General features: G+C 45.5%; 1 protein-coding gene across 1 annotated transcript in view; it reads left to right on the forward strand.

Annotated features, from left to right (window-relative positions):
* The window catches only part of bmp2k (BMP2 inducible kinase), a 36,389-nt gene extending 9,338 nt beyond the window's left edge, over positions 1–27,051 (forward strand). Inside the window, exons 2-16 of the mRNA XM_062452057.1 lie at positions 4,715–4,833; positions 5,280–5,385; positions 5,496–5,638; positions 8,118–8,239; positions 11,270–11,351; positions 13,069–13,201; positions 13,497–13,600; positions 13,791–13,870; positions 14,712–14,851; positions 15,077–15,378; positions 15,604–15,681; positions 17,306–17,481; positions 17,661–17,845; positions 18,097–18,184; positions 24,457–27,051. Coding sequence (XP_062308041.1) covers positions 4,715–4,833; positions 5,280–5,385; positions 5,496–5,638; positions 8,118–8,239; positions 11,270–11,351; positions 13,069–13,201; positions 13,497–13,600; positions 13,791–13,870; positions 14,712–14,851; positions 15,077–15,378; positions 15,604–15,681; positions 17,306–17,481; positions 17,661–17,845; positions 18,097–18,184; positions 24,457–25,903 — 3,305 coding nt within the window. The 3' untranslated portion in view covers positions 25,904–27,051. The remainder of the gene's footprint in view (positions 1–4,714; positions 4,834–5,279; positions 5,386–5,495; positions 5,639–8,117; positions 8,240–11,269; positions 11,352–13,068; positions 13,202–13,496; positions 13,601–13,790; positions 13,871–14,711; positions 14,852–15,076; positions 15,379–15,603; positions 15,682–17,305; positions 17,482–17,660; positions 17,846–18,096; positions 18,185–24,456) is intronic.
* Positions 27,052–27,172: the final 121 nt, after the last annotated feature.

A 27,172-nucleotide genomic window follows, 5' to 3' on the forward strand; every position in this document is an offset into this window, starting at 1 on the left:
GCTTGGTGTTTGTCCCCGGCTTGGGAAACCCTTCAATTCTGGTTAGATGTTCAGGGAGATAATTGACTCGTTAATATCTGACTCCAATTTTAGAAATGTGCACAAGTGCGTTACCTGTAACCTTGAGTGCTAAACAGTTAATGACATGAAACTCTGGTGTAGATAAAAATCGTCTGCTTGATAAGAGCATTGACCCTAAAGTATTCACAATGAAGACTAGGCACCTAACGCACCGGAGCTGTATCGTAAACAGAACTCAAAGTGAGTGGTAAAAACTTCTTCCTATATACACCCAAACCTGACTAAAATGGGGACACCGGCCATATGACAGAAAGGTTGTCTGACGCATACAAATTCAAATTGGATCATTAATCAAGGCTGCAGTAGACCAAGTGGTGCCCTTGCAAGACAAGGGAACATGTTAAACACATGTTGGTCTGCTGCAAGCACAAACTCTGTAAACCCTGTACATGTACATGTTACAGCATTACAATTATTACTAGAATGTAATACGTAAAATAAGAAACAAAATCATATCAAACATGACATAAAAAGCTGTTTAGAACTATATTTACAAGAACACAACTTTTAATGATAATTTCAGTCTTCCTCGGTCCACCTTCCTCTTCAACTGTTGAGACCACCTTTCCAGAGGTGTGTCATTAAGGTGTGACTGTCATTTTAGCATTCATGCAAATCAACGACTGTCCCAGACGAGTGTCTGGGTGACCAGTTACAAAGGGGCTGCCAAAACAGCCCTACAGTGGCAACCTTCACACATGGAGTTTGGAGCATCATTATAGTGTAATCTTGGAAGACTCTGGGGAACCTTTTCAAGAGAAGTTCTGAACAGATATTTGCTCGACTGAGGAAAGTAGTCTACAAAGACCACCGTGATGTTTGGGAGCTGGGAAAAATGCACCACCAGCACAGGGATAGGGCTGACTGCAGGTCATGTGTGTTTTCTGTTTCACAGATGGATAAACATGAAAGGATGTTTCAAACATGCATATTTGGAAGTACTTTTCTTCTAAGCTTATTTTTGGCGACCTTGGTTGAGAAGATGGTTAAAGATGGGACTGTGGCTCATATGGAAAAGCGCTCTGGAGGAAGGGGGGGGGGCTGGATGGGAGCGCTGGAGAAACCTGCCCTGTGGAAACCATACTTCACTTATTTTCTGTCTTGGTCACATGGAATGACAGATACAAAATACATCTCAGCAGTTCTATTTTCAAGTTCATGAGGAAGTTCCCTTTAACTATTTGTGAACTCAGTAACCCAAGTTGCTACATTAGGGTTTAACATAATTACTCAACTAGCCTAGACATATTTCTATGCAGATTAAGTAGGTGCAGCAATAGGCTATTTCTGGGCTGTTTTAGAAGCTTGCATGTAAAGCAGGTCATACAGGGGAAAAGGGACACTCCATTGTATACTCTAAATCATGTCTTTTTTTCTTTCTTTAACCCTTGTGTTATCTTCGGGTCATTCTGACCCATCAGTCATTGTGACCCACCGTCGTATTGCGACAGATTTACCGCATACAAAGACAAAGTGAAGCATTTTCTTTTAACAGCTAGGCTGTCTCAGACCCCCCACATTGCAAAGGTTAAAAGAAAATTATTTTAATTTGTTTTTGTATTGGGTAAAATTGGGTAAACACAACGATGATTCGTTATGAACCTTTGGGTCATGTGACCCGAAGGCAGCACGAGGGTTAAAATGTAAAGTCATTTGAATAATATCTGATTTTATGCTTTTCCATGATTTAGCCGGTGTTGAGACCCCCTCTGGGGTGTGAGAGTGTCTGGGGGGGGGGGGGCATCTCTAGGGGCCCAGAGAGAGTGGAAGCTCGTAATAACAGAGGGCGGTCGGGGATGACATCATAACTCAGAGGGAGAACATCTGTCCCCATGCTGAGCTCAGTAGAGTCACGTGACACATACCTCAGGCCCTCTGGGTTAGGGTTAGGTGGGTAGTTGGTGGGGCTTCGCTGAGCTGCTGTAGTGATGTCATGTAGTGATGTCATGTAGTGATGTCATGCTCTGAAGGGGTTAGAAAATTCCCCAGTAATGTGGACCAGTCCTCTCCTCTGACCAGCCCACTCCTCTGTTCAGTCACTCTCTCTCCTGACGGTGCTGTCACACTGCAACGCTTCCCCACAACTCCCTCATGGACAAGACTAGACTAAAACAATGTTTTTGCTTTTGCTGACAAACGTGCTGAGCCAGTTGGTTGGGTATGAGTGGAATTTGACCTGCATGGATTCATCCATTGCTAGAGAGGAGTTTCTGAAAACACATTCTTTGTAAGAAGTGGAAACTGAAGGTTTTTAGTTTTACTCTGTAAGACTAGTTTGGGATGGTGTCACGCTTTGCAGTCTTGGTTAATAACAGGACTGCTTTCATGGGGATCAGCCCTCGCAGAGCAATGGTATCTTGTCTGCTAACCGTCTGAATGTCAGTCAGTCAAAGACAACCTTGTTGTTCCCGTGGCCACGCCAAGCCAATCTCCTGTGCAGCGAGCCACCCTTTTGTGTTCTTTTGCAGCCCCCCCTCTCCCTATTTATTCAGAGAGTTGGTTCTCTGGGCACAAAGCCTCCTAACAAATCATCCCTCCAGAGGCACCCTGGTGGAATAATGGCCTCTGTGGCCCCGGCTCCATGCTTGGCACTGCAGAGGCAGGCAACAAAGACCCTGGGACGGATTCAGAGAACCTGAGCCTGGAGCATATGGCCTCCATCAGCAGAGTCGAGCAGGCAGGTCTGGCTGGCTGGTCTGGCTGGCCTGGCTGGCTGGTCTGGCTGGCTGGTCTTGGGGCCTCTCGGAGGCCACCTGTGTCTGCCCCAGACTGCACCGCCTGCTGAAGGGACCAGCACAATACGTCCCCACTTCACAATAAAAGTCCCCCCTCTGCTAAATGCAGGCAACAGCTGGTGTATGAATCTCTGAGGATGGATGTGAAGCATATGGATGAGTACAACTGAGTAGATGTCATTATTCTCTGCCATTTTGTTCAACTCCAACCAGTAGACAGACCGACATGCCTGTTCAGTCATCTGGAGTCATAAACTACCTCAACCTACACCAGCACACTTCTGCTTTTCAACACAGCTTTTACACAATAATTTCTGTCATGTGATTCCTCTGCCAGGCGTTCCAGTCCTGCTTTGTTGGGTTAGGGTTAGGGTTAGGAGATCACTGTGAGCTCAACCCAGCTGTTTGGCTTGCATGGGGGGGGGGGTTAAATCAATAAACAACATTCGAAGCCGACAAACAGGTTTGATTCCTGCTGTGTTGGAGCTACAGGTTTGATTCCTGCTGTGTTGGAGCTACAGTAGAAACTAGCCTTCTCTGTGTCTGCTCCACAGAAACCTCCTGGGGATGAATGTTCCACTGGGTAACACTGTTAAAACATTTCCGGAACAAATATGATTAACCTGGTAATGCTACTGTATAAACTGTTGTTAACCTGAATCATAGCTGTCCTGTTCCCTAATTTAACCCCTTACTTTAGTTGTTTTTTTAGCTTATTTTTTCCATTTCCATATTTTTGTCATTAGTCAAGTTGTCAAGATGAAATACATTACACAAAATAAGTTACAGATAAGACCACTGACAGGAACCTTCTAGAACAGCATGTTCTCTGCTCAGGAGAAAATATTATATTTTCTTCCCAGACGTTGGTCTTTATCTCCTCCCCTTCACGCATCACTTTAATGTCCTAGTGCATCTTTAAGAGTACAAGGTGTTTCAGCCTTAATGCTGCTGAGTGCATCACAACCCTTCCTGTTGGTGTTCTGTTGTCAGAGCAGTTGCTATGTTCCCTGGTGTGTTCACGCTCTGCTCACTATCTCACCCTGACTTGTTTTACACTCACTGTAGTCTTTAATAATGGCTGTCATTGTCAAGAGTGACATCCTGCCTCCTAGAACAGCAGTGGACCATTGTCAGTCATTAGCATGTCATCTCAGTTGAGTCTTGGTCATGTCAGCCAACTTGACCAACTTCCTATTCACCCTGTTGCTCTGGAGAGCGTCTCATTCTGAAGTGGCCTCCTTTGTTTGCCTCTACCTGCTGGCTGTGGAGGGAGCTTGTCTCTAGGTTATTGTAGGTTATAAGGTTAGTATAGGATATTATGTGTATTATAGGTTTAGTATACTGTATTTATTATTTTGTATATTTAGTAGATTTATTATGTTAGCTTATCATAGGTTACACCTATGTTCTGAGAACTTATATGTTATGTCATGTCAGGTTGCTTTGTGTTGTCTTGTCCAAAGAATTCCAGTGCCCAGTCTGACCCTGTGTTGTTTTGTGCATCTGACAATAAAAGACTTGAACTTGAAGCAGTGCAGCTGGAGGGAAGGAGGGAAGCTTACTGAGATGCCATGTTATGTCACAAGTGATTTTGCTTGCCTGGTCGTTCTCATTATGAGCTGGAAGGACCCGTCTGGATGTTGGCAGATTCAGCCTGGTGAACAGAGCATCTGCTGCCTCCGGGCTGGACTGAGAGGATCTGCAAGCTTCACCTTGTGTAGCAGTAGGTCCACAGACCAGTCGGTTTTTGGAAGAACGGCTGTATTCAGAGACACACGAGCATCTTCTAATGCTTCAGCAACAACATGACATATTTCACTTTGTGTCTGTCTGGATCTGAATATCATCACAACCTTCCTCCTCCCTAACCCTGCTCTTCCGCTCTGCCTCCACAGGGGGCTTCTCCGTGGTGTTCCTGGCTCGCACGCACGCTGGCGTCCGATGTGCCCTGAAAAGGATGTATGTGAACAATGTCCCCGATCTGAACATCTACAGGAGGGAGGTCACCATCATGGTGAGGTCATCAACACTGTGGTCCTGAGCCCAACATGTAGAAATCAATATGTGTAGGGAGTCAGGTGGCTGAGCGGTTAGGGAAGCGGGCTAGTAATCAGAAGGTTGCCAGTTTGATTCACGGCCGTGCCAAATGACGTTGTGTCCTTGGGCAAGGCACTTCACCCTACTTGCCTCGGGGGACGGTCCCTGTACTTACTGTAAGTCGCTCTGGATAAGGGTGTCTGCTAATTGACTAAATGTAATGTAACGCCAGGTTAAGCTTAGTTATCGCAATTGTTAATAGGCTACATCATGAAAGAATTGGGCTCTGCAACTCCTTATCGTATTTACCTTTGAACTTTACAACAATATCATACATTGTAATGGCTGTAATAGTAATCTCGTTGACTAATAAAAAGAGGGATGTAATGCATCGGTTTTCCAACTGTGTCCTTTGGTCTGCAGAAGGAGCTGTCTGGTCACAAGAACATAGTGGGGTACCTCGACTCGTCCATCAATGCTGTCTCTGACAGTGTGTGGGAGGTGCTCATCCTGATGGAGTATTGTAAAGGTAGGCTTTCCTCCTGTCTCCCTCCCATCATTCCTTCAATGGTACTTCTTGATGGGATCTCCACACAGTTCATTCTAGTCCTGGTAGTTGAAGTCGGTGTGTGTCTCCAGCGGGCCAGGTGGTGAAGCAGATGAACGAGAGGCTAGGTGTGGGCTTCAGCGAGCCCGAGGTTCTCACCATCTTCTGCGACACCTGTGAGGCGGTGGCTCGGCTGCACCAGTGCAAGACTCCGGTCCTCCACCGTGACCTCAAGGCAAGGAGACAACCCCTAACCTTAACCCCTAATCTTAACCCCAACCCTAACCCTCATCCCAACCCCCCGCCCTGGTCCTTCAAGACGACCTCAAGGCACTGAGGCTTCTTTTGCTTGCCGTTTCTCTTGGGACCAGTGATGACATCATTACACTGTAGACCCCAGACCTGCTGTATCTGACATCATTACACAGTAGTCCCTAGACCTGCTGTATCTGACATCATTACACTGTAGTCCCTAGACCTGCTGTATCTGACATCATTACACTGTAGTCCCCAGACCTGCTGTATCTGACATCATTACACTGTAGTCCCCAGACCTGCTGTATCTGACATCATTACACTGTAGTCCCTAGACCTGCTGTATCTGACATCATTACACTGTAGTCCCCAGACCTGCTGTATCTGACATCATTACACTGTAGTCCCTAGACCTGCTGTATCTGACATCATTACACTGTAGTCCCCAGACCTGCTGTATCTGACATCATTACACTGTATTCCCCAGACCTGCTGTATCTGACATCATTACACTGTAGTCCCCAGACCTGCTGTATCTGACATCATTACACTGTAGTCCCTAGACCTGCTGTATCTGACATCATTACACTGTAGTCCCCAGACCTGCTGTATCTGACATCATTACACTGTAGTCCCCAGACCTGCTGTATCTGACATCATTACACTGTAGTCCCCAGACCTGCTGTATCTGACATCATTACACTGTAGTCCCCAGACCTGCTGTATCTGACATCATTACACTGTAGTCCCCAGACCTGCTGTATCTGACATCATTACACTGTAGTCCCCAGACCTGCTGTATCTGGCCAGAGTCCCGACCTGACTGTCCCTCGGTCTCACTGGATACTTAGAGCTCAAAATAAAATGCAGTAAATCTTGAATATATCAAATGGACACACTCTTGAAATATAGCTGCAAGCAGCAATGTGGTGGCCAAGCAGGTCAGATAAACCAGAAGAAACTTTCGACATCTAGTCACTGCGGTGTACCTGGCTTCCTTTTGTAGTGGCTTATAGTCTCGCTAAACAGAGAATCAGAGACATGAAAAGCTTGTCAGCTTTGGCTGGATTTGAACCTCTGACGTTGACGTTGCCAGGACACCAATTTATCCTAGTGAGCTATTCTCAGTGCTGGAAATCAGATTTCAGTGACTGCGTAAAAATATAAGGAATTTTTCCTGTGGCAAGCGGTTGTCAGATTTGTCCCAGATTTGGTGATTGTGGTCTGAAGATAATCTGTGCCAAATTAGGTGAATATTTGGTATTCACCAAAACGTTTTATTCATTCATTCAAAATGGCGGCCACATCAATTCAGCTGGTATCACAATTGAATATGTGTCAGACACGGGATCGCCCCCTAGAGGTTAGATGACACCACCTTTTGTGGACCTCTTTGAAACGGGGTCCCGAGCACCTGTACCAAGTTTGTTGTCAATTCACCAAATATTTCCTGAGATATGATCTTCATCGCCGACTTTGATCAGCTTTACCGGAATGTGAAAAGGTTTGTGAGGCTTGATCTGAAGATAAATGGTGCTGCTTATTGCAGCACCACCTAGAGGTGAAATGGCATGACCTATTTTGGACCTCTTTAGAACAGGGTCCCTAGTCCTTATACCAAATTTGGTGTCAATGCAGTAAAGAGGTGCTGAGATATGACCTCACTTCTTTTATGGTGGCTTGTTTGACGACTTTGATTGGCTGTTCCAGTCAAAAGGTTTAGATAATCAAAACATGTGATGTCTTTTGTGAGGCTTGGTCTGAAGATGATATGTGCCAAATTTGGTGAAGATTGGACAAACCTTATAGGAGAGGTAGCGAAAAAACGTTATATTCAAAATGGCGGCCACATCAATTCAGCCACATCAATTTGATTGGCTGTAACTAACAAACGGTTGCGGAAATCCAGGGCATAACTTTTATGAGGCTTGGTCTGAAGATCATCTGTGGCAATTTTGAAGAAGATTCTACAAGAATTGTAGGAGGAGTAGCGAAAAAACGCTTTTCCTTAACATTCAAAATGGCGGAGAATCTATATAACTGGGTAGGACTGGGTTGGACTCGTCTTGATCCAGGGAATACAACAATACCTCATTTTGGAAAATGAGGCATATGGTTCAAAAGTAACGTGAGTAAACACACCTTCAACTTTGACCCATTGGTGGCGCTAGATGGTTGTAATGGGAGACATGAAACTTGGTGAAATTGATGAGGGGACAGGTCCCAAAGAGTGTGCCAAGTTTCACAACTTCTGACAATACGGTTCTAGGGGCTGCCATAGACTCCCATGGCAAAAGAAGATGTGTAATAATAAGAAATAATAATAATAAGAAAAGGTAGAAACACTTAAGGTGGCTTCGCGGCTTGGCCACCAATGAGGATGTTGGAGAATAGTTATGAGGTGTATGCTAATGTTGTGTAAACATGGCCCGTGTGTGTGTGTGTGTGTGTTTGTGCAGGTTGAGAACATCCTGCTGAACGACCAGGGGAGCTACGTCCTGTGTGACTTTGGGAGCGCCACACACAAAGTGTTGCTCCCGCACAAAGATGGAGTCACTGCCGTGGAGGACGAAATCAAGAAGTGAGTGTGTTAACCCTAACCCTAAAACGTGTTTGCAAGTCAGTAAATCAGATTTTACAACTATGACTTTGCTTGTGGGTTAGGGTTACTACTGAAAGTACAGCACTGATAAGTCACTGTATCATATTTACAACTTCACGATAAACCCAGTTTGACCTTGTACTCCTTCGCAAGTGACTACTCTCACTAGCAAGGTAGAAACCTCTAGAAACTTCTGCACAGAGAGCAAATGGGACCAAACCTATAAAATGGCCTTTTACATACAGACCCAGAGGTTAATCAAACAAACATGCAAACAGCTGTGATCCTGTGGGTCTGTTCGACAGACTTGTCTGCAGGGATGGCAAAAGTACACATCCTTCACTCAAGTAGAAGTACAGATACTCATGTTCTAAAAGACCCAGGTAAAAGTTGAAGTATTGACTACAGAAAAATCCCAGCCTTACGTAATTAAGTGTAATAACTAGTGGTGGGCCGTTATCGGCGTTAACGCGCTGCGACTCTTATCGGCGATAAAAAAAATATCGCCGTTAATCTATTCTCAAAGTTGGGTTTGGAGCTGGGTCTATATACGCAAGCTATGATGACTTTCACCTTGATATTTTAGCGCGGATGTATACCTAGCCGAATTGCACTGTAGGGGGCGAGAACGAGTCTTCGAACCTGTGTGTATGCCTTGTGTATGAAATTATCACATCAAACGTGACGTGCTAACATGGATGCAGCTATGAAGCCGCCTGGTTTGCTTCAGGGAAAATGTATTTTTAAGAAGCTTCCCAATGGAAACCTCGACAAGACTAAGGTTGTTTGCACCTTGTGCTATGCGGAATTAGTTTACTGTAGGAGTTCTTCCAGTCTCAAATACAACCTAAACGCAAAGCATCCCTTAGCTAATGCGGAAGATGCCGGGCCAAGCACTGATGTAGCGCAGGGGAAGAGTCGTCGTCAAGCTACGATGTTTGAGTGCAACCGAGGCAAGCCCGTCAGCACAGCTCTATCAGCCAAGCTAACTAATCTAATAAACAGTTAATAAACACAAGTACATCTTATTGAACATAATTTATTTTCATCACCAATTATCATAGTAGAACAACTTTCTCAAGCAGTTTGTGATGCATTTTGGAAACAGGAGATGAGCTCCTGGTCTAATGCGCCACCTGGCTTGAGAAACCCGTTCTCAAAGACTTACTTTTACATTTACATTTAAATGTACATTTAGTCATTTAGCAGACGCTCTTATCCAGAGCGACTTACAGTAAGTACAGGGACATTCCCCCCGAAGCAAGTAGGGTGAAGTGCCTTGCCCAAGGACACAACGTCAGTTGGCCTGACCGGGAATCGAACTGGCAACCTTCGGATTACTAGCCCGATTCCCTAACCGCTCAGCCACCTGACTCCGCTTTTAGTCATTATTTGGGTAGCACACATATTCTGAATGTCTTCGGCGGAATTCAAATGAGCCATTTTAATCTAGATTAATCTAAATTAACGCCAAGATTACAGTGAGATTAATCTAGATTTAAAAAATTAATCTATGCCCACCACTAGTAATAACACTAATAAAACTGTAATAACACTAATAAAACTGTAAAAACAGCATGGTAGCAATGTGTAACAGTGGAATAGCAGTGGAATAACAATGCATAATAACACTAACAGTGTAATAAGTGTAATAACAGTGTAATAACAGTGTAATAACAGTGTAATAACAGTGTAATAACAGTGTACAAAGTGTAATCAGTGTAATACAACTGTTTTACACAGTTTTAAAATGTAAGAAGTAGAAAGCACAGATATTTGTGTCAAGAATTTAAGTATTTAAAGGATTAAGAATTTATCAGAAAAATAAATTGTGAAGTAAAGTACAGATATTTATGTACAAAATGTAAGGAGTGAAAGATAAAAGTAACAATGTACAAATACCTTCCGTCTCTGCTTGTCTGTTTTGGAAGTCATGTTTGGGAAACTCCTCCCACCTTCTCTCCACACTAGCGCCATGCCCTCTGGCTGCTTGTGAGGTCATCTAACTCCTCCCACCTTCTCTCCACACTAGCGCCATGCCCTCTGGCTGCTTGTGAGGTCATCTAACTCCTCCCACCTTCTCTCCACACTAGCGCCATGCCCTCTGGCTGCTTGTGAGGTCATCTAACTCCTCCCACCTTCTCTCCACACTAGCGCCATGCCCTCTGGCTGCTTGTGAGGTCATCTAACTCCTCCCACCTTCTCTCCACACTAGCGCCATGCCCTCTGGCTGCTTGTGAGGTCATCTAACTCCTCCCACCTTCTCTCCACACTAGCGCCATGACCTTTGGCTGCTTGTGAGGTCATCTAACTCCTCCCACCTTCTCTCCACACTAGCGCCATGCCCTCTGGCTGCTTGTGAGGTCATCTAACTCCTCCCACCTTCTCTCCACACTAGCGCCATGCCCTCTGGCTGCTTGTGAGGTCATCTAACTCCTCCCACCTTCTCTCCACACTAGCGCCATGCCCTCTGGCTGCTTGTGAGGTCATCTAACTCCTCCCACCTTCTCTCCACACTAGCGCCATGACCTTTGGCTGCTTGTGAGGTCATCTAACTCCTCCCACCTTCTCTCCACACTAGCGCCATGCCCTCTGGCTGCTTGTGAGGTCATCTAACTCCTCCCACCTTCTCTCCACACTAGCGCCATGCCCTCTGGCTGCTTGTGAGGTCATCTAACTCCTCCCACCTTCTCTCCACACTAGCGCCATTCCCTTTGGCTGCTTGTGAGGTCATCTAACTCCTCCCACCTTCTCTCCACACTAGCGCCATTCCCTTTGGCTGCTTGTCATTTAGTCATTTAGCAGACACTCTTAGTCCCTGGTTACTGAGATATTCACCCCACAGATACACACAGATTCCTGTCTTTATTCTACTTTGTTATACCACTTCATAGTTAGATTAGTGTGTGTGTGTGTGTGTGTGTGTGTGCACAAATCTTCCCTCGCCTCCTTTGCCCTGCTGCAGTTTGACCTTTACCTCTCTGACCACGTCCTATTGTCTCCTTGCAGGTACACAACCCTGTCATATCGAGCCCCAGAGATGATTAATCTGTATACGGGGAAACCCATCACCCCTAAGGCAGATATATGGGTAAGTGTGTTTCCAAGCAAAGCTGGTTTGGCCTCCTGCCGGTGATTGCAACCAAACCTGTTTGAATAATGCATCTTTACTACAGTAGGCTAATCCATGTAGTTCTGTTTGGGTAAGCCTGGGCCATGTTTGTAGCCATCAGGTACCAAGCAACATCTAGGCTGATGGTCACTAACTCGGACCTCAATTTGTAGTTGGCATAAATACATGCAGAGTAAGTAACAGCTTCTAAGGATGTGTCTGTTATCGCAGCAGTTGGCAGGTGCTGACTGGCTAGCAAGCTTACCACATGTCTGACCACAGCGTCTCTCTAGGAAACCAGGGGAGGAGCCTGGTTGATCATGTCCTTCCTCTCAGTCACTCCTGCCTTCCTGCATTCCTATAGGTTACCCATCATTGCTGGTCAGGCAGGTTACCAGGCAAGAGGTTAAGGTTTTGGGGGACTTTCTGTGCTGTAGGAGAGACACCAGCACAGCAGACATAAAGCCTGGAAATTAGCAGTGATGTGGAAACCAATTTCCTGTGTCTAGCTGGTGTGTGTTTGATAACAGGCTGTGCTTTCAGAACAACACAGATGCCATTTAAAAAAAGGTACAGCAACGTCTCTATTTCCTGAGAAAAATGATGACGCTGTTTTATAGAACTTTTATTGAGTCATTTTGTGTGGTGGTATGGTTTGGGAATCTGAATCTGGCTAATAAGAACAGGCTTGATCGGCTTGTCAGAGTGGCCAGTAAAGTCATTGCGGTAAACCAAGTCCAGCTCTCTGAGCTTTATGTTCGGCAGGTTGTAAGGAAGACCCAGTCCATATCGGCTGGTACTGACCATCCCCTGAAGGCGGAGTTTGAGCTCTTGCCTTCAGGAAGAAGGTATAGAGCTCCCACCCACAGAACAAAACAATTTGGGGACTCTTTTGTTTTGCTATTGGGAGGCTAAATGTGCATAAATGAATGGCATGAAGTATTTATGGACGGAACTTATTCTGGGTTTTCAACATTAAGTGATCCTTGTACTGTATTGTAATGTATTGTGTGTTGTCTTGTGTGGTGTCAGGTATGCTGTTTATGTAGTATTTTATGATGGATTGAATGTGTTTTAATACCTGTCTACAAACAAATTTCCCCTAGTGGGATCAATAAAATTGACTTGACTTGACTGATGTGTCCCAAACACATCCTGGTTATACAGTCATACTGGTTATACAGTCATACTGGTTATACAGTCATACTGGTTATACAGTCATACTGGTTATACAGTCATACTGGTTATACAGTCATACTGGTTATACAGTCATACTGGTTATACAGTCATACTGGTTATATAGTCATACTGGTTATACAGTCGTGGGGAGGCCTGTCTGCAGGAAGGGACCATCAAGGCTACTAACCCAGCTGGGCCTGTCTGATGACTAATGAAACATGGACTCTTCAGCCTGCCTGCCTGCCCAGGCTAATTCTGCATTCCCTTTCATCTTTCATGACTATGTCAGCTAAAAAGCCAAGTCTGAAATAGACAGAATATTGAGGAGTGAAGAGCTTAGCCAGATGGAAACACTCTATAACTCGAGGTACATGACAGAGGTGTGCTTGGTGAGTTCTAGTGTATTTCAAAGAACTTGCCAGATTGGGATCATAAAGAAGCTTCGATGTGCGGGCGATTATTTAACAACAAATCCTTGCTTTGTGGTTGCTGCGTCTGACTGTGTTGTGTGTTGCAGGCACTTGGATGCTTGTTGTACAAGCTGTGCTTCTTCTCTCTCCCGTTTGGGGAGAGTCAAGTTGCCATATGTGACGGATCCTTTATCATTCCGGATAATTCCAAATTCTCCTTCAAGCTGCACTGCTTAATCAGTAAGTAGAACTTTTTCTCCGATTATCAAAATAACAAACCACAATCAGCCACATCAATCAAGCAATGCCATCGATCACCATATTTCCATAAATCACATGTAATATTAATTTGTCCTGAAGAGAACTTTTCGCATGTCCAAATTTAGTCAATAGCTCCCCCTTGTGGCCAAATGTGGCAGCTGCAGATATGAACATACCTTACAACCGAATGGGATCATTTGTTAACATGTTCAGATTCTCTTGATGGCTAGATGTCGGTTTGAGACTAGATCCTCCGTCTCCTCCCACTGTTCAGGATACATGCTTGAGCCGGAGCAGGAGAAGAGGCCTGACATCTATCAAGTCTCCTACTTTGCCTTCAAGTTTGCTGGGAAGGACTGCCCAGTGCCAAACCTCTTTGTAAGTGGTTTCAAACACTGCCTCTTTCCCACCTTAAAGAAACATAACTTTTTTTGAACTTTAATGTTTGTAGCTTATTTCTCCTCATGCAGGTATTAGTTAGGTCCTTGTGGCAGTAATACCTTGTTGGGTTTGTCACGATCAGCGTTCTTCAGCAGTGTGTTGATGTACTGTGTGTTCCTCTCCTCAGAGCTCTCCCCTGCCCACAGCACTTCCAGAGCCGCTAACCGCCAGCGAGGTCGCAGCCAGGAGGAGCATGACAAAAGCCAGGTACACCTCAGGTGTAGCACCTGACCATGACCCGTGTGTGATGGTTGTACTTGGGGTCCATTTTCACAGTGGTTCCAGGATAATGAGTGTGTTTCTGGTGGTTCCAGGATAATGAGTGTGTTTCTGGTGGTTCCAGGATAATGAGTGTGTTTCTGGTGGTTCCAGGATAATGAGTGTGTTTCTGGTAGTTCCAGGATAATGACTGTTTCTGGTGGTTCCAGGATAATGAGTGTTTCTGGTGGTTCCAGGATAATGTGTGTTTCTGGTGGTTCCAGGATAATGAGAGTGTTTCTGGTGGTTCCAGGATAATGAGAGTGTTTCTGGTGGTTCCAGGATAATGAGTGTGTTTCTGGTGGTTCCAGGATAATGAGAGTGTTTCTGGTGGTTCCAGGATAATGAGTGTGTTTCTGGTGGTTCCAGGATAATGAGAATGTTTCTGGTGGTTCCAGGATAATGAGAATGTTTCTGGTGGTTCCAGGATAATGAGAATGTTTCTGGTGGTTCCAGGATAATGAGTGTTTCTGGTGGTTCCAGGATAATGAGAATGTTTCTGGTGGTTCCAGGATAATGAGTGTTTCTGGTGGTTCCAGGATAATGAGTGTTTCTGGTGGTTCCAGGATAATGAGTGTTTCTGGTGGTTCCAGGATAATGAGTGTTTCTGGTGGTTCCAGGATAATGAGTGTGTTTCTGGTGGTTCCAGGATAATGAGTGTTTCTGGTGGTTCCAGGATAATGAGTGTTTCTGGTGGTTCCAGGATAATGAGAGTGTTTCTGGTGGTTCCAGGATAATGAGTGTGTTTCTGGTGGTTCCAGGATAATGAGAGTGTTTCTGGTGGTTCCAGGATAACTGAGAGCGTGGGCCCTACGGAGACCTCCATCGCCCCGAGGCAGCGTCCGAAAGCGGCCGGCAGCAACGCCCTCCCCACCGTCCCCCCAGCCAAGATGCCCGTGCCTTCTGCCCCCGTCAGCAACGGCCAGAAAGGTGCACAGATGCAAACAGTCCACATGCACACACCCTCGAACATGTAAACGCATGGCACATGAACATGTATTCACAATCCTTTTCTTTTACTTAATGTTTCTTTTGGATCCATGGACGAGATCATGCAGAAGTAGCACAAATGTGCTGTCATTGTTTTGGTATTCTGTTCTCTCTGTTCTACCTTCCTAAAGTGGTATTCTGTGTGCATGTTCCTGCATGCTGCAGCTCCAACTCCTGGGAACGGGCCTTCAGTCATGCTGACACAGCAGCCCCAGCAGCAGAGCAGCCTGCAGCAGAGCAGCCTGCAGCAGAGCAGCCTGCAGCAGAGCAGCCTGCAGCAGAGCAGCCTGCAGCAGAGCAGCCTGCAGCAGAGCAGCCTGCAGCAGAGCAGCCTGCAGCAGAGCAGCCTGCAGCAGAGCAGCCAGCAGAATCGTGTTCTGCAGCAACTGCAGCCAGGAGACCTGCGACTTCAGCAACTACAACAACATACTGTTCAGGCAAACGCACAACAGTTCCAATACCTCCAGGTACACACACACACACACACACAACAGCAGCAACCCCACACTAAGCCAGTGTGAGATTAATGTGGTGACATCAGATATTGTTGCCTATTCTTTGTTTTTGCCTTTAAGTATGTTTTTGCTGGTACATTTGTCCACATTCTACTCCGAAATGGGATCTACTCCATAATGTTTAATTTGTTGTGTTCATATGCCCCCTTCTCTCTCCCCTCCCTCCTCCCTCCTCAGTACCAGCAGGCCTTGCAGCAGCACATGATGATGCAGCCGCTGTATCAACACCAGGCCCAGGCCCACTACACTGCCATGGTAACCCTAACCCTACACAGCCATGGTAACCCTAACCCTACACAGCCATGGTAACCCTAACCCTACACAGCTATGATAACCCTAACCCTACACAGCCATGGTAACCCTAACCCTACACAGCCATGGTAACCCTAACCCTGCACAGCCATGGTAACCCTAACCCTGCACAGCTATGATAACCCTAACCCTACACAGCCATGGTAACCCTAACCCTACACAGCCATGGTAACCCTAACCCTGCACAGCCATGGTAACCCTAACCCTGCACAGCTATGATAACCCTAACCCTACACAGCCATGGTAACCCTAACCCTACACAGCCATAGTGAGATTATAACCAGTTCCACTACACTACAGTCCAACCCTAGTCTAACCAGTGACATGTTGTGATGCTTGACGGGCAGTAAAGAACAGTAGAGCAACAGTTTTGTAACCGGTGTAATATCTTAAACAAGATTCACATTCAATTGGGGTGGTCTTTAAAATATCCTTTCTTTCAACATACCGAATCTTAACAAACCGAATACAAAGTAAAACTCGGCTTTGATTCTAGCGTGTGTGCAGATCAGCTGTAACGTCTTAACTCCTTAACTAAAAAAAGTCCTTAAGAACGCTCTTTACATACCCTCCACTCAAAAGCAAACACAAGGCTTCCAAATACATGATGTAAAGGCGGCGCAATTTTTAAGCTTCTTTCCACCGAACGGTTACCATCTGTTTAATTTCTGAGGCAATCTGCTCTCCACTCACAACCACCAGGGGATAGGAGGGGGGGATCGACCAATTTCTGTGTGTTAAATCGTGACATATGAAGCAATTACACTGTTGGGATCTCTGCCTTGCTCTCTCTTTATTTCTATAATCTTTCTCCCTCTCTTCTGAAGTGTTCAGGGAAGCTAAATTTGAGTGCTGTTGCTTCCATGTCTCCATGGTAGGACAAGTGTAGGACTGTACTAGTGTAGGACTGTACTAGTGTAGGACTGTACTAGTGTAGGACTGTACTAGTGTAGGGCTGTACTAGTGTAGGAATGTGGGTAGTGTAGGGCTGTACTAGTGTAGGGCTGTACTAGTGTAGGAATGTGGGTAGTGTAGGGCTGTACTAGTGTAGGGCTGTACTAGTGTAGGAATGTGGGTAGTGTAGGGCTGTACTAGTGTAGGGCTGTACTAGTGTAGGAATGTGGGTAGTGTAGGGCTGTACTAGTGTAGGGCTGTACTAGTGTAGGAATGTGGGTAGTGTAGGGCTGTACTAGTGTAGGGCTGTACTAGTGTAGGAATGTGGGTAGTGTAGGGCTGTACTAGTGTAGGGCTGTACTAGTGTAGGGCTGTACTAGTGTAGGAATGTGGGTAGTGTAGGGCTGTACTAGTGTAGGGCTGTACTAGTGTAGGGCTGTACTAGTGTAGGAATGTGGGTAGTGTAGGGCTGTACTAGTGTAGGACTGTACTAGTGTAGGACTGTACTAGTGTAGGACTGTACTAGTGTAGGAATGTGGGTAGTGTAGGGCTGTACTAGTGTAGGACTGTACTAGTGTAGGAATGTGGGGTAGTGTAGGACTGTACTAAACCATGTGCAGTATCCTGTATTACCTGCAGCTGGGTAATTCAATGTCCTTGTTCCCTCCACCAGATGCACCAGTACCAGCAGGCCTTCGTCCAGCAGCAGCTGCACAGCCCCCAGCCGCTCCCATACCTGGCCTCCCCTCTGGACCTTCAGCTGCCCCTGGGCTCCTGCAGCCCTGCCGGGGCTGGACCTGTTCACCTGTCAGGATCTCCACCTGTGGACCCTCCATACACCAACAACAGGTAACGTAGTGATGTGAACTAGTGTTGGACTGTGGGTAGTGTAGGATTCTACTAGTGTAGGACTCTGGGACTAGTGTTGGTGCAGTGTTGAAAAATGATGGACAACATGGCTACACACACACACACACACACTCCACCTCCAGCCAGCACAAAAGCCTCACCCAGCATCTCCCCCTCAGAGCCCCTAGCATGGTGACCCCCCCTCAGGCCCCCGAGGTGGTGACCCCCCTGGTGACCCCTCCCACCCAGGGTGCCGTCAGCATCCCCCCAGACATGTCTCGCTGGAACCCCTTCGGAGAGGACAACTTCTCCAGGCTCACCGAGGAGGAACTGCTGGACCGAGAGTTTGACCTTCTCAGAGCAAGTATGTCACGCACACACGCAACCACTCAAATACAAACACTCTCAAATCTGATTCACCATGCCAGTACTGGGACAGCAACTGTCCTCACAGCACCTTTTCCAGTCTTGGCACTGTGGAGTTTTAAAATGTTTGTATTTGAATTGTTGTATTTTTTGAATTAATTCTCTGAATCCTGAACTCTTCCAGAGATTTGATCTTCTTGGTAGGAGTTGGTGTTGTCTGTGTAAATCAGTCCCTCCCCTGCTCTGCAGGCAAGCCCGTGGACAGAGCGCCCGCCCCCCCGCCCCTTGTCCCTGAGGACCTGTTTGGCTCTGTCCCCTTCCTGGCTGGAGCAGGCAAGTCATGATGGAGCCCTGAGAGGACCCAACACTGTGGAGCCAGTACTCTCTGCTCCCCCTCCAGTACCCCCTCCTCCCCCTCCAGTACCCCCTCCTCCCCCTCCAGTACCTCTGCTCCCCCTCCAGTACCCCCTCCTCCCCCTCCAGTACCCCCTCCTCCCCCTCCAGTACCCCTGCTCCCCCTCCAGTACCCCCTGCTCCCCCTCCAGTACCCCCTCCTCCCCCTCCAGTACCCCTGCTCCCCCTCCAGTACCCCCTCCTCCCCCTCCAGTACCCCTGCTCCCCCTCCAGTACCCCCTCCTCCCCCTCCAGTACCCCTGCTCCCCCTCCAGTACCCCCTCCTCCCCCTCCAGTACCCCCTCCTCCCCCTCCAGTACCCCCTCCTCCCCCTCCAGTACCTCTGCTCCCCCTCCAGTACCCCCTCCTCCCCCTCCAGTACCCCCTGCTCCCCCTCCAGTACCCCCTCCTCCCCCTCCAGTACCCCTGCTCCCCCTCCAGTACCCCCTCCTCCCCCTCCAGTACCCCTGCTCCCCCTCCAGTACCCCCTCCTCCCCCTCCAGTACCCCTCCTCCCCCTCCAGTACCCCCTGCTCCCCCTCCAGTACCCCCTCCTCCCCCTCCAGTACCCCTGCTCCCCCTCCAGTACCCCCTCCTCCCCCTCCAGTACCCCCTCCTCCCCCTCCAGTACCCCCTCCTCCCCCTCCAGTACCCCCTGCTCCCCCTCCAGTACCCCCTCCTCCCCCTCCAGTACCCCCTCCTCCCCCTCCAGTACCCCCTCCTCCCCCTCCAGTACCCCCTCCTCCCCCTCCAGTACCCCCTCCTCCCCCTCCAGTACCCCTGCTCCCCCCTGCTCACAGCCAGGGCAGCATGTGGTACTTAGGATGAGATGGTGGGGTACCAGAACCTGATGATCTCTCTTCAGAGAATCCCCCAATTAAAGGGTGCTTTGTAGTCAATTAGGTCAAATGTGAAGAGTCATGCTTACCCCTTAGAGGAGGGGTGGGAAATACTTAAATTAACCTGAAGGGAAGGTTTAGCAAAGGGCAATGGCCTGTTTCAGACAAGTGTAGCCATGTGAACAAGCCAGATTTTTCTGAACTCTTAACTGGGGATTTGGATTGAGAGAACTTTTTACTATACATTAATACAATCCCTATATCTATGTATAGTAATTATGACATTTTATAGTATGAAAGCGTCCAGTTGGGTCATACAGAGAATTACAAGGACAAGCTTGGTAACTGGAATACCTAGTTGCGATACTTCCACTACTTTCTGTGTGCTATTACTCTATGGGTGTTACCAACATATACTTGAGCACAAAACAGGTACGCATAGAAACTGGTCTTGAAAGATTAATATCATTTGTTGAATATTTGCTTCCCAGAACTTGCCATTTAGTATCTGTTTAGCCATGTGTTTACATTAGGTCTGACGTAGAGTTGAACTTGCCCTCGTTTTAAGGCTCTGCTTGTGTGTTTATAAGAGTAGGTGTCACATGGACCTCATGTTTCTGTTAGTCTGGGCTGGACGGGTTAGGGTTCATACCCTCTCCTGTGTGCCTCATCAACACGCCTGCTTTGTCCTGCCTTAGGAGGCTCCAGCCTCTCTCACTAACATTACAGTAGGAAGATCATGTGAATCAGTCCATGGAAGTGCAGTATGTCTGGATGTATCGTGGCAGCAATAAGCTTCTGTGCCTATGTACTTAGTGCTCCTTAAATGTGAATTGGTCATTTTATACCCAATCGAGATCAAACTTTTTGAAATGTATAGAATTTATTTAATGGCTCAACTGTGTCCATATATATGATTATGATATGCGATATCTGCAGCATAGATTACATAACTGCAACACAATGATGCAAAACATCATCATTATTACATTGAAATATCCAGTATATATGTTTCTACTTATTGCTAATGATTTGTGATGAAATTGATCACAACCAAAGCCAAACAGTTTGAAGGGAGGATTTTGGTTAGGCCCTGTAATAGGATGGGTGGTTAGGCCCTGTATAGGATGGGTGGTTCGGCCCTGTATAGGATGGGTGTCATCCCAATTGGATGGCTTGAAGGAATTTGGTTACAGATTCTAGATCAGCCAATATGATTATTTCTGCCAGTGTTGTTGAGTTAAAATGTTTGTTTTTTTCTCTGTAGTGGCAGTTGTCAAGAAGACATTCAGGGATTCCAACAGTCAGTTTCAAACATCTACTTTAGCATACTTTTTTGCAGTGTTTATTTTGAGGGAACATTCCAGTCCATATATCATCATATCCTAACACCTAGGTTGGCCGTGATTAAAGTTAGTGCTAGTAAAATGAAGGTGCTAGGAAAAAGTTTCATTTAGTTTAGAGAACTCCTGATGAAGGGAGCCGAGGCCTTGAGCTTGTGGGAAGGCTGTGTTGTCTCAGCGCTCTCAGCACTCCGAAGGAGGCATGTTCATAGTGTCATGGCACCTTTAATGACACTGACATTCACTTAAAGAAAAAACACTTTAAACTGCAGTCTCCCAGTCTCACAAAATCCCTTAGTTCATAGTCTGGAAAGGCGATGTAATTACTGCCTTTCAATCTGTTAGTAACGTTGATTATGTTAGCTCGCAGGTCATTTGTGGTTTTGTATCGAGACACAGAAGTAGTTTTTAAATCTGTTTACAAAAATCTAATGCCTGCATTCATTTAGTTATTTTTCACCAAAGGTAAGTTTACTCCAAAACTGGTATCGTCGGGGAATCCCCAAAATGTGTTCCTGCATTTCATCACTTGATCTCTCAACCCATGACCCTTTAATTCATGAATTCCCTTTCATACCTCGTTTTCATTTTGACAACAGCCATACTGAAACATCTTGTTCAAATTGTGTAGTGGTGGAAAGATTCTAAATTGACAGCCATAATGTATTTATTAAACAAAAGAAGTTTGAAGGGACGCATAAAGCCATTTGACTGCACTGATGATAAAAGTGACAGACAAAAAGGATACATTAATGAGCAATTTGCGGTTGGTTAAGACCCCACAAATACTGTTCAGAAATGATTATTAATATGTTAATGTTTGACTTTATTGTTATTTTTAATTTTGCATCCTTGGTTTTGTGGCTTGGTTTCAATTCCAAGCTAGTGGGTTTTTTAAGGTGTTCCTGAACCCCAAAACATGAGCATTCTGTTCGCTATACATGTTGATTTAAACGGTTCTTGTAAAAGTACAGTTATCAGTTTAAAAATGTAATCTCTGTTTGGAAACACATTTTCAGCTGTAATGTTCCACCTCATGTGGTAAATCCATTTTTAGATAAGTTGTATAACATGTCCTGTTTTACAACAGACACTGTACAGGATTCTGTATCATACTGTGAGTGTGAATGTGTTTCTTTATAGACTGCTAACGATAAATAAACATATTCAAAAGAAATACAACTTTTGTTCATTTTTCTTGTAACGGTATAAAATACTTTAGGGACAAATAGTGTCTGCCCACCATTACACCACCTGAGCAAGATGTTCCTCCTAGCATGGCTGTCTAATTAGTGCAACCACAATGCTTCCACTAACCTCCTGCATCGTACTAACACAGAACTACAATGCAGTCGTTACAACCTTAAAAAGAAATATGTTGCATTAAAGGATAACCAGGTGAAGATAAACCAACAAATGGCTTGCCTGTCCCACTGTACTAAAACATAAAACTGCATGGAGGTTAAAACTTGGTATAAACCCATAGAGCGATCTAATTAGAAGCGTCTAAAGTAGTAACTTGCCTGTTTCCTGTGTGTGTGCTTTCAGGGGGTACTCTGGAGGTAAGGTGTTATTGTCCAGGCCTGTTAAAAGATCTTGCACACTAACACTTAACGTGGTACAAATTTGACAAGTTTAATTGCTATTTAATGGTACAAAACAGGTTGGTTGTTTCAGTTGATGTAACATAGAATTGAGTTATTCTTCTGGATTATAATTTTGTTAAGTGCCCAAAACCAAATATTTTTCTAATACTCACTGTAGGTTAACCCAGATTCTCAAGATTAATTTGTAGACATTCATATTTAAACCTACACTGTAAATGTATGTGACCTTGTCATGGATGCAGACTAATGTGACCATTAACGTGTCTGTTTATTGTCCTAATCTCATCATTCAAGGTTGGCTAAGTACTGATGGCTGTTTGTAGGATCATTCTGTCTTCCTTCAGATGGAAAGACTGGGATGCATAGTCTCCTATATCTTTGTTGTACCTAATCTCAGACCTGTTAATTAGACTGTGTAACTGAATATGTTTCCACTCTAAACATTCTGTATTGAACAGCTGAAACGTGCTTCACCTCATCCTTAGACAGGAGTTTGTACGACATGGCCCCGTACATCAGGAGGCTTTTCACATTCTAAATTGATTCTACTTTGGGTTTGTTCTGCCCTCAGCATTACTCTCTAACAGCAGCTGCTCGAGGAGTCTGGGTAATCCACTGCACAGCTGTGTGGCCCCAGCGCTGCCCTGATAGTCCAGTGTGGGAAAAACCTTCTGGCACTAAGACCTAGAGAAGCCTAGGCCACAGACCACCTTGGCTCCCACCCAAAAAGCTTATTCTGTACTACATGTTATTACCACTTTTAACAAGGGCTGTAACTGTAATCCGCTGACCTCAAATAAGAACATCAGCACATAAATTTGTTCTCCAGGTTTAGATCTTCTTATATGATTAAAGATGTTCCATTGTGCGGCGCTGCAGATTGTTTTGATGCAGAGGGAAATCAAGTAGACCAGATACGGTACATGAGGACTTGCGTGTCTCACATTTACATTTAGTCATTTAGCAGACGCTCTTATCCAGAGAGACTTACAGTAAGTACAGGGACCGTCCCCCGAGGCAAGTAGGGTGAAGTGCCTTGCCCAAGAACACAACGTCAGTTGGCATGACCGGGAATCGAACTGGCAACCTTCGGATTACTAGCCCGACTCCCTCACCGCTCAGCCACCTGACTCCCTGTCACAAGTGCTTTAAAGAGTTTAGTTTTTTTGAAGTTCCTTCACCTCCCCTTGATTGTTAATTTATCTAGAACATTGGCTCAACTGTTGTCAAATACTTTCAGTTTTGAGATTCAGATATGACAGATTCAGATATGACAGATTCAGATATGACAGATTCAGATATGACAGATTCAGATATGACAGATTCAGATATGACAGATTCAGATATGACAGATTCAGATATGACAGATTCAGATATGACAGATTCAGATATGACAGATTCAGATATGACAGATGTCCATCTCTGTCTGCACAGCAGGGAGTTTATGCTCATATTTCTACTATAATTATTTCACTCCTAGGAAATGAAATCTGGCTCGTAGACTAAAGTTGGTCTTTTATGATACTGCTCCATACACGGTTTCACATTTGACAAATGCTTACTTTTTAGTTGCAACATGTTTCATGTTGCAAGGCAATATTGTATACAGTTTATTAGACCCAATTCCCTATCATTTAATGTTTAAAGGCATATCTTTAACTACACAACTAGTTATAATATAATGAAACCGTTAGAAGATCAATGGGAGAGTAACAGTCACCCTCAGAGGTCTGAATCAGCCTCTTACTGGAGGTTTACATCAAACTGGAGGTTTTAAAGGCTTGGTGTTTTACCCCTGCTGCGTCCAATGCCTGTTTTTGCTGGGTCACATGATAAAGGCATGGTAAAAAAGAGCAGCTTTTGGACCATATGAGTTTTGTAATATTCCTCTGGTGTGCCTTCTGCTTTGACACAGGCCAAACTTGGGATTTATGTTTTTTCTTAAATAATTCCAAGATGTCATGAAGGACACGTTGGGAAAGCCAACCGGAGTGGTGGTGTAATCCAGATTGAGACGACTACATCCTTGTGATATTAGAGAATTTACAAGAGCTAAAGAAGCATTGTTGTCTGATTTACAACATAACAATCATGTTTCAAGTCTTAAGATGTTACCCCTCTCCACTCTTAGTATTGTCTTTAAACCTTTATTGTATTAAGTTATGGTCCATCTGTACAGCTCTAGCGATCTAGGGCGAATTTTTGATAATCTGGAAAGTAGGGTTTATGATTTTGAATTTCATCTTCATATTGTTCATGCATAAATGCAGTTTTTTGGGAAGGCAATGTGATAGAGAACGCTGCTCTCACATTCAGATCTCAGATATTATTTTGCATAGGTTATGTCCCATTAGACTTTCTTGTGCATCTTATTTTGCAGCATTTTCTTTCTTCCAATTATCCATTTAATTTCCCTTTCTCCAGGAAGATCCAGTGTGATGCTGACTGAGCAGACCAGCGTAGAGCTTAGCCTCCCTGGTCTCGGCCTTGAGGCCCTTCCTGCTCCAACCACCGAGGAGAACCTGCCACCACCAGCCAAGGAGCACAAACCAGGGCGGAGGAAAGACAACTCTGCCAGCCTGCACACCCGCAGGCCAGGGGAGGAGTCTGACAGTGACTTTGAGTCCGATCCACCTTCCCCCAAGAGCAGTGAGGAGGATGAACCAGAGGAGGATGAAGGACTGAACAGTGAGCACGGCGAGTTCAATGACGACACAGAACCTGAGAACCTGGGCCAGAGACCTCTGCTCATGGACTCTGAAGAGGAGGCAGAGGAAGAGGACGACAAGCACAGCTCTGACTCGGACTACGACACCAGGAGGATCAAGGGTCGAGCAAGAAAGCTTCCAGGCACTAAAGATACAGTTGTGGGCATTTGTCCCAGTCCGCAGGAGTCCCTGATCACCCCTCCGGAGTCTCCCAGAGATTCTGTGGGTGCGCCCCCTGGTGGCGGTGCCGTGGACGTGTTTGGCGCTGTTCCCTTCCTTGGAGGAGCGCAGCCCAAAGGAACCTCAGAGAGTGCTGACATTTTTGCCAGGGCACCTTTCAGGCAGGTTAGCCAAGAGCAGCAGGCCATGTACGAGTTTGATGTCTTCACAAAAGCACCATTCAGCAGGAACCTTTCTAAGTCAGGAAAGAGTTCCAGTGACGTCCCCATGGGCCAAACACCACCCATTTCCCCAGAGGCCATTGACGTGTTTGGGTTTTCTCCCTTCCAACCTGGCCCCACTGCCCCGATGACATCCAGAAGTGCTGAAGACATCTTCCGTCCATCTTTTGAGAAGGCTCCAAGTCCCATGCAGCAGCAGAGGATGAAGCAGCGCAGCCTCCAGAAGCTGTCCTCACGCCAGAGGAAAACCAAGCAGGACACTTCCACCGGAAGCAACAGCAAGCGGCACCATGGTACTCCCACTGGGGGGCGCAAGAGCAACAAGCCCAATTTCCGCACCCCAGAGAAAGTCCGTAGGCACAAGAAGGTCGGCAGGAGGGACTCTCAGAGCAGCAATGAGTTTCTTAGCACCTCTGACTCAAAAGAAAACATTAGTGTTGGTGTGACGATTAGTGACGGGAAAGACAATGGGGCCTCCTTGCCGGCGGAGGATGCCATCTTGGACCCTTTCGGAGCCAAGCCCTTTCATCCCCAGGATGGTGGTCGGCACGGCCAGTACCAAAGCCTGGCCGATGGAAAGGGGGACCTGGGCTCAGCCAGCGCCAGACCCCGGACCTGCTCTCTGCACGGAGCACTTGGGGACAGCAACATCATGGATGACTTTGGGGCGGTGCCCTTTGCGGAGGTCAGCAGCGGTGCTCAGCAGCCACCCCAGCAGGGAGAGCTGGACCCCTTTGGAGCTGCGCCGTTCCCTTCCAAACCCTGAACCTGTGGTCTTCCAGAAATGCTGACTCCAGCACATTGCTGTGTAACAGTCTTTGCAGTTAGGGGGATGGACCATGCCATGAAGAAGTTGGCAGCTTTGTGGTGTTGTGGCAGTTGGTCTTCTTAGCCTGTGCTTTCTACACCACTGCTCTGAAGTGTCTCCTTATTTTTGCAGGGGACCTTTTAATGCACAACGACCGAATAACACAAAGTTAAACCTGAGGAGCAAAGACGATTTATTTCAGGTTCTGTATTCCGCCTATACCTATTTGCTGAGAAGCCTGTAATGCTGCATCATATAATATGTGTTCTGAGCATCGCATTGATACATTTGAACAAGTGAAAAGGACTCCGGTTTCACTCGATCATACTGTCACAAGCTTCCTCAGTGTCCAACTGCTTGAGTTGCTGCAAAAAAATGAAATGAGAAGCTGGAGGGGTTAGGGTTATATACAGTAGTGGGCTGCTTCTTCATCCAACAGTAAGATTAATTCAGCACCATAAAGCCTTACAAGGCCCCGCCTTGCTGCACAGTACCTCGTAAACTAGTACACAATAGGTAACATTACTATTTGTGGAAGCAAAATTGTTTTGAAGTAGGCCTTTATCACTATTTCACGTTCAAGTTAGACCTTTTTCTATGCATATTTTTACTTTTAGATTCTGTCAGTGGTTCAGATTAGTTAGAAGAAAATATTTAATACAAGGGATTCGTTTGTTGAATTTCTTTAAGATTGGTTTTAATCAGAATGGTTTTAATCTAGAATATTAGGTGTCCATTTCCAAACTTCTGAGTATTACAGCTATGTGTAAAAGTACTGTTCTATTTGAAAGTTATATTTTACCTCAAATGTAATTTTATTTGGAAAGAAATTATATTTCCTGCATGAAATGTATGGAAGTACTCGCATCCATCTGAAAGACTTCCTGACTGTGTGCACTTCCACTCTTGAAATGAAGAGCAAAATAAGGAGCAACTGAAAGGTTCATCTTTTTAGTGCAGACTTGTAAAGTAGAGCTTTACTGTCTTACATGACTACTGCCACAAATGTTGCAGAAACGAGAAGTAAAAATATTACCCAGTACAACTAGGAATTTAAATTGGCCAAGAAATTGTTCACGTTTTAAAATAAATTGACTTTTAAAGTATTTTTTGGTAAATGTCATGCTTCTCTTTTTACACAGATGGCCTTCGAAGTATTCTATCCATCATATTAATATACAGGTTACTGCTTTGTAATTGATATAATTGAATTAGTTTTTATCCTTA

This window comes from Osmerus eperlanus, chromosome 25 (genome assembly GCF_963692335.1).
Source record: "Osmerus eperlanus chromosome 25, fOsmEpe2.1, whole genome shotgun sequence".
In the NCBI taxonomy this organism is placed as follows: Eukaryota; Metazoa; Chordata; class Actinopteri; order Osmeriformes; family Osmeridae; genus Osmerus; species Osmerus eperlanus.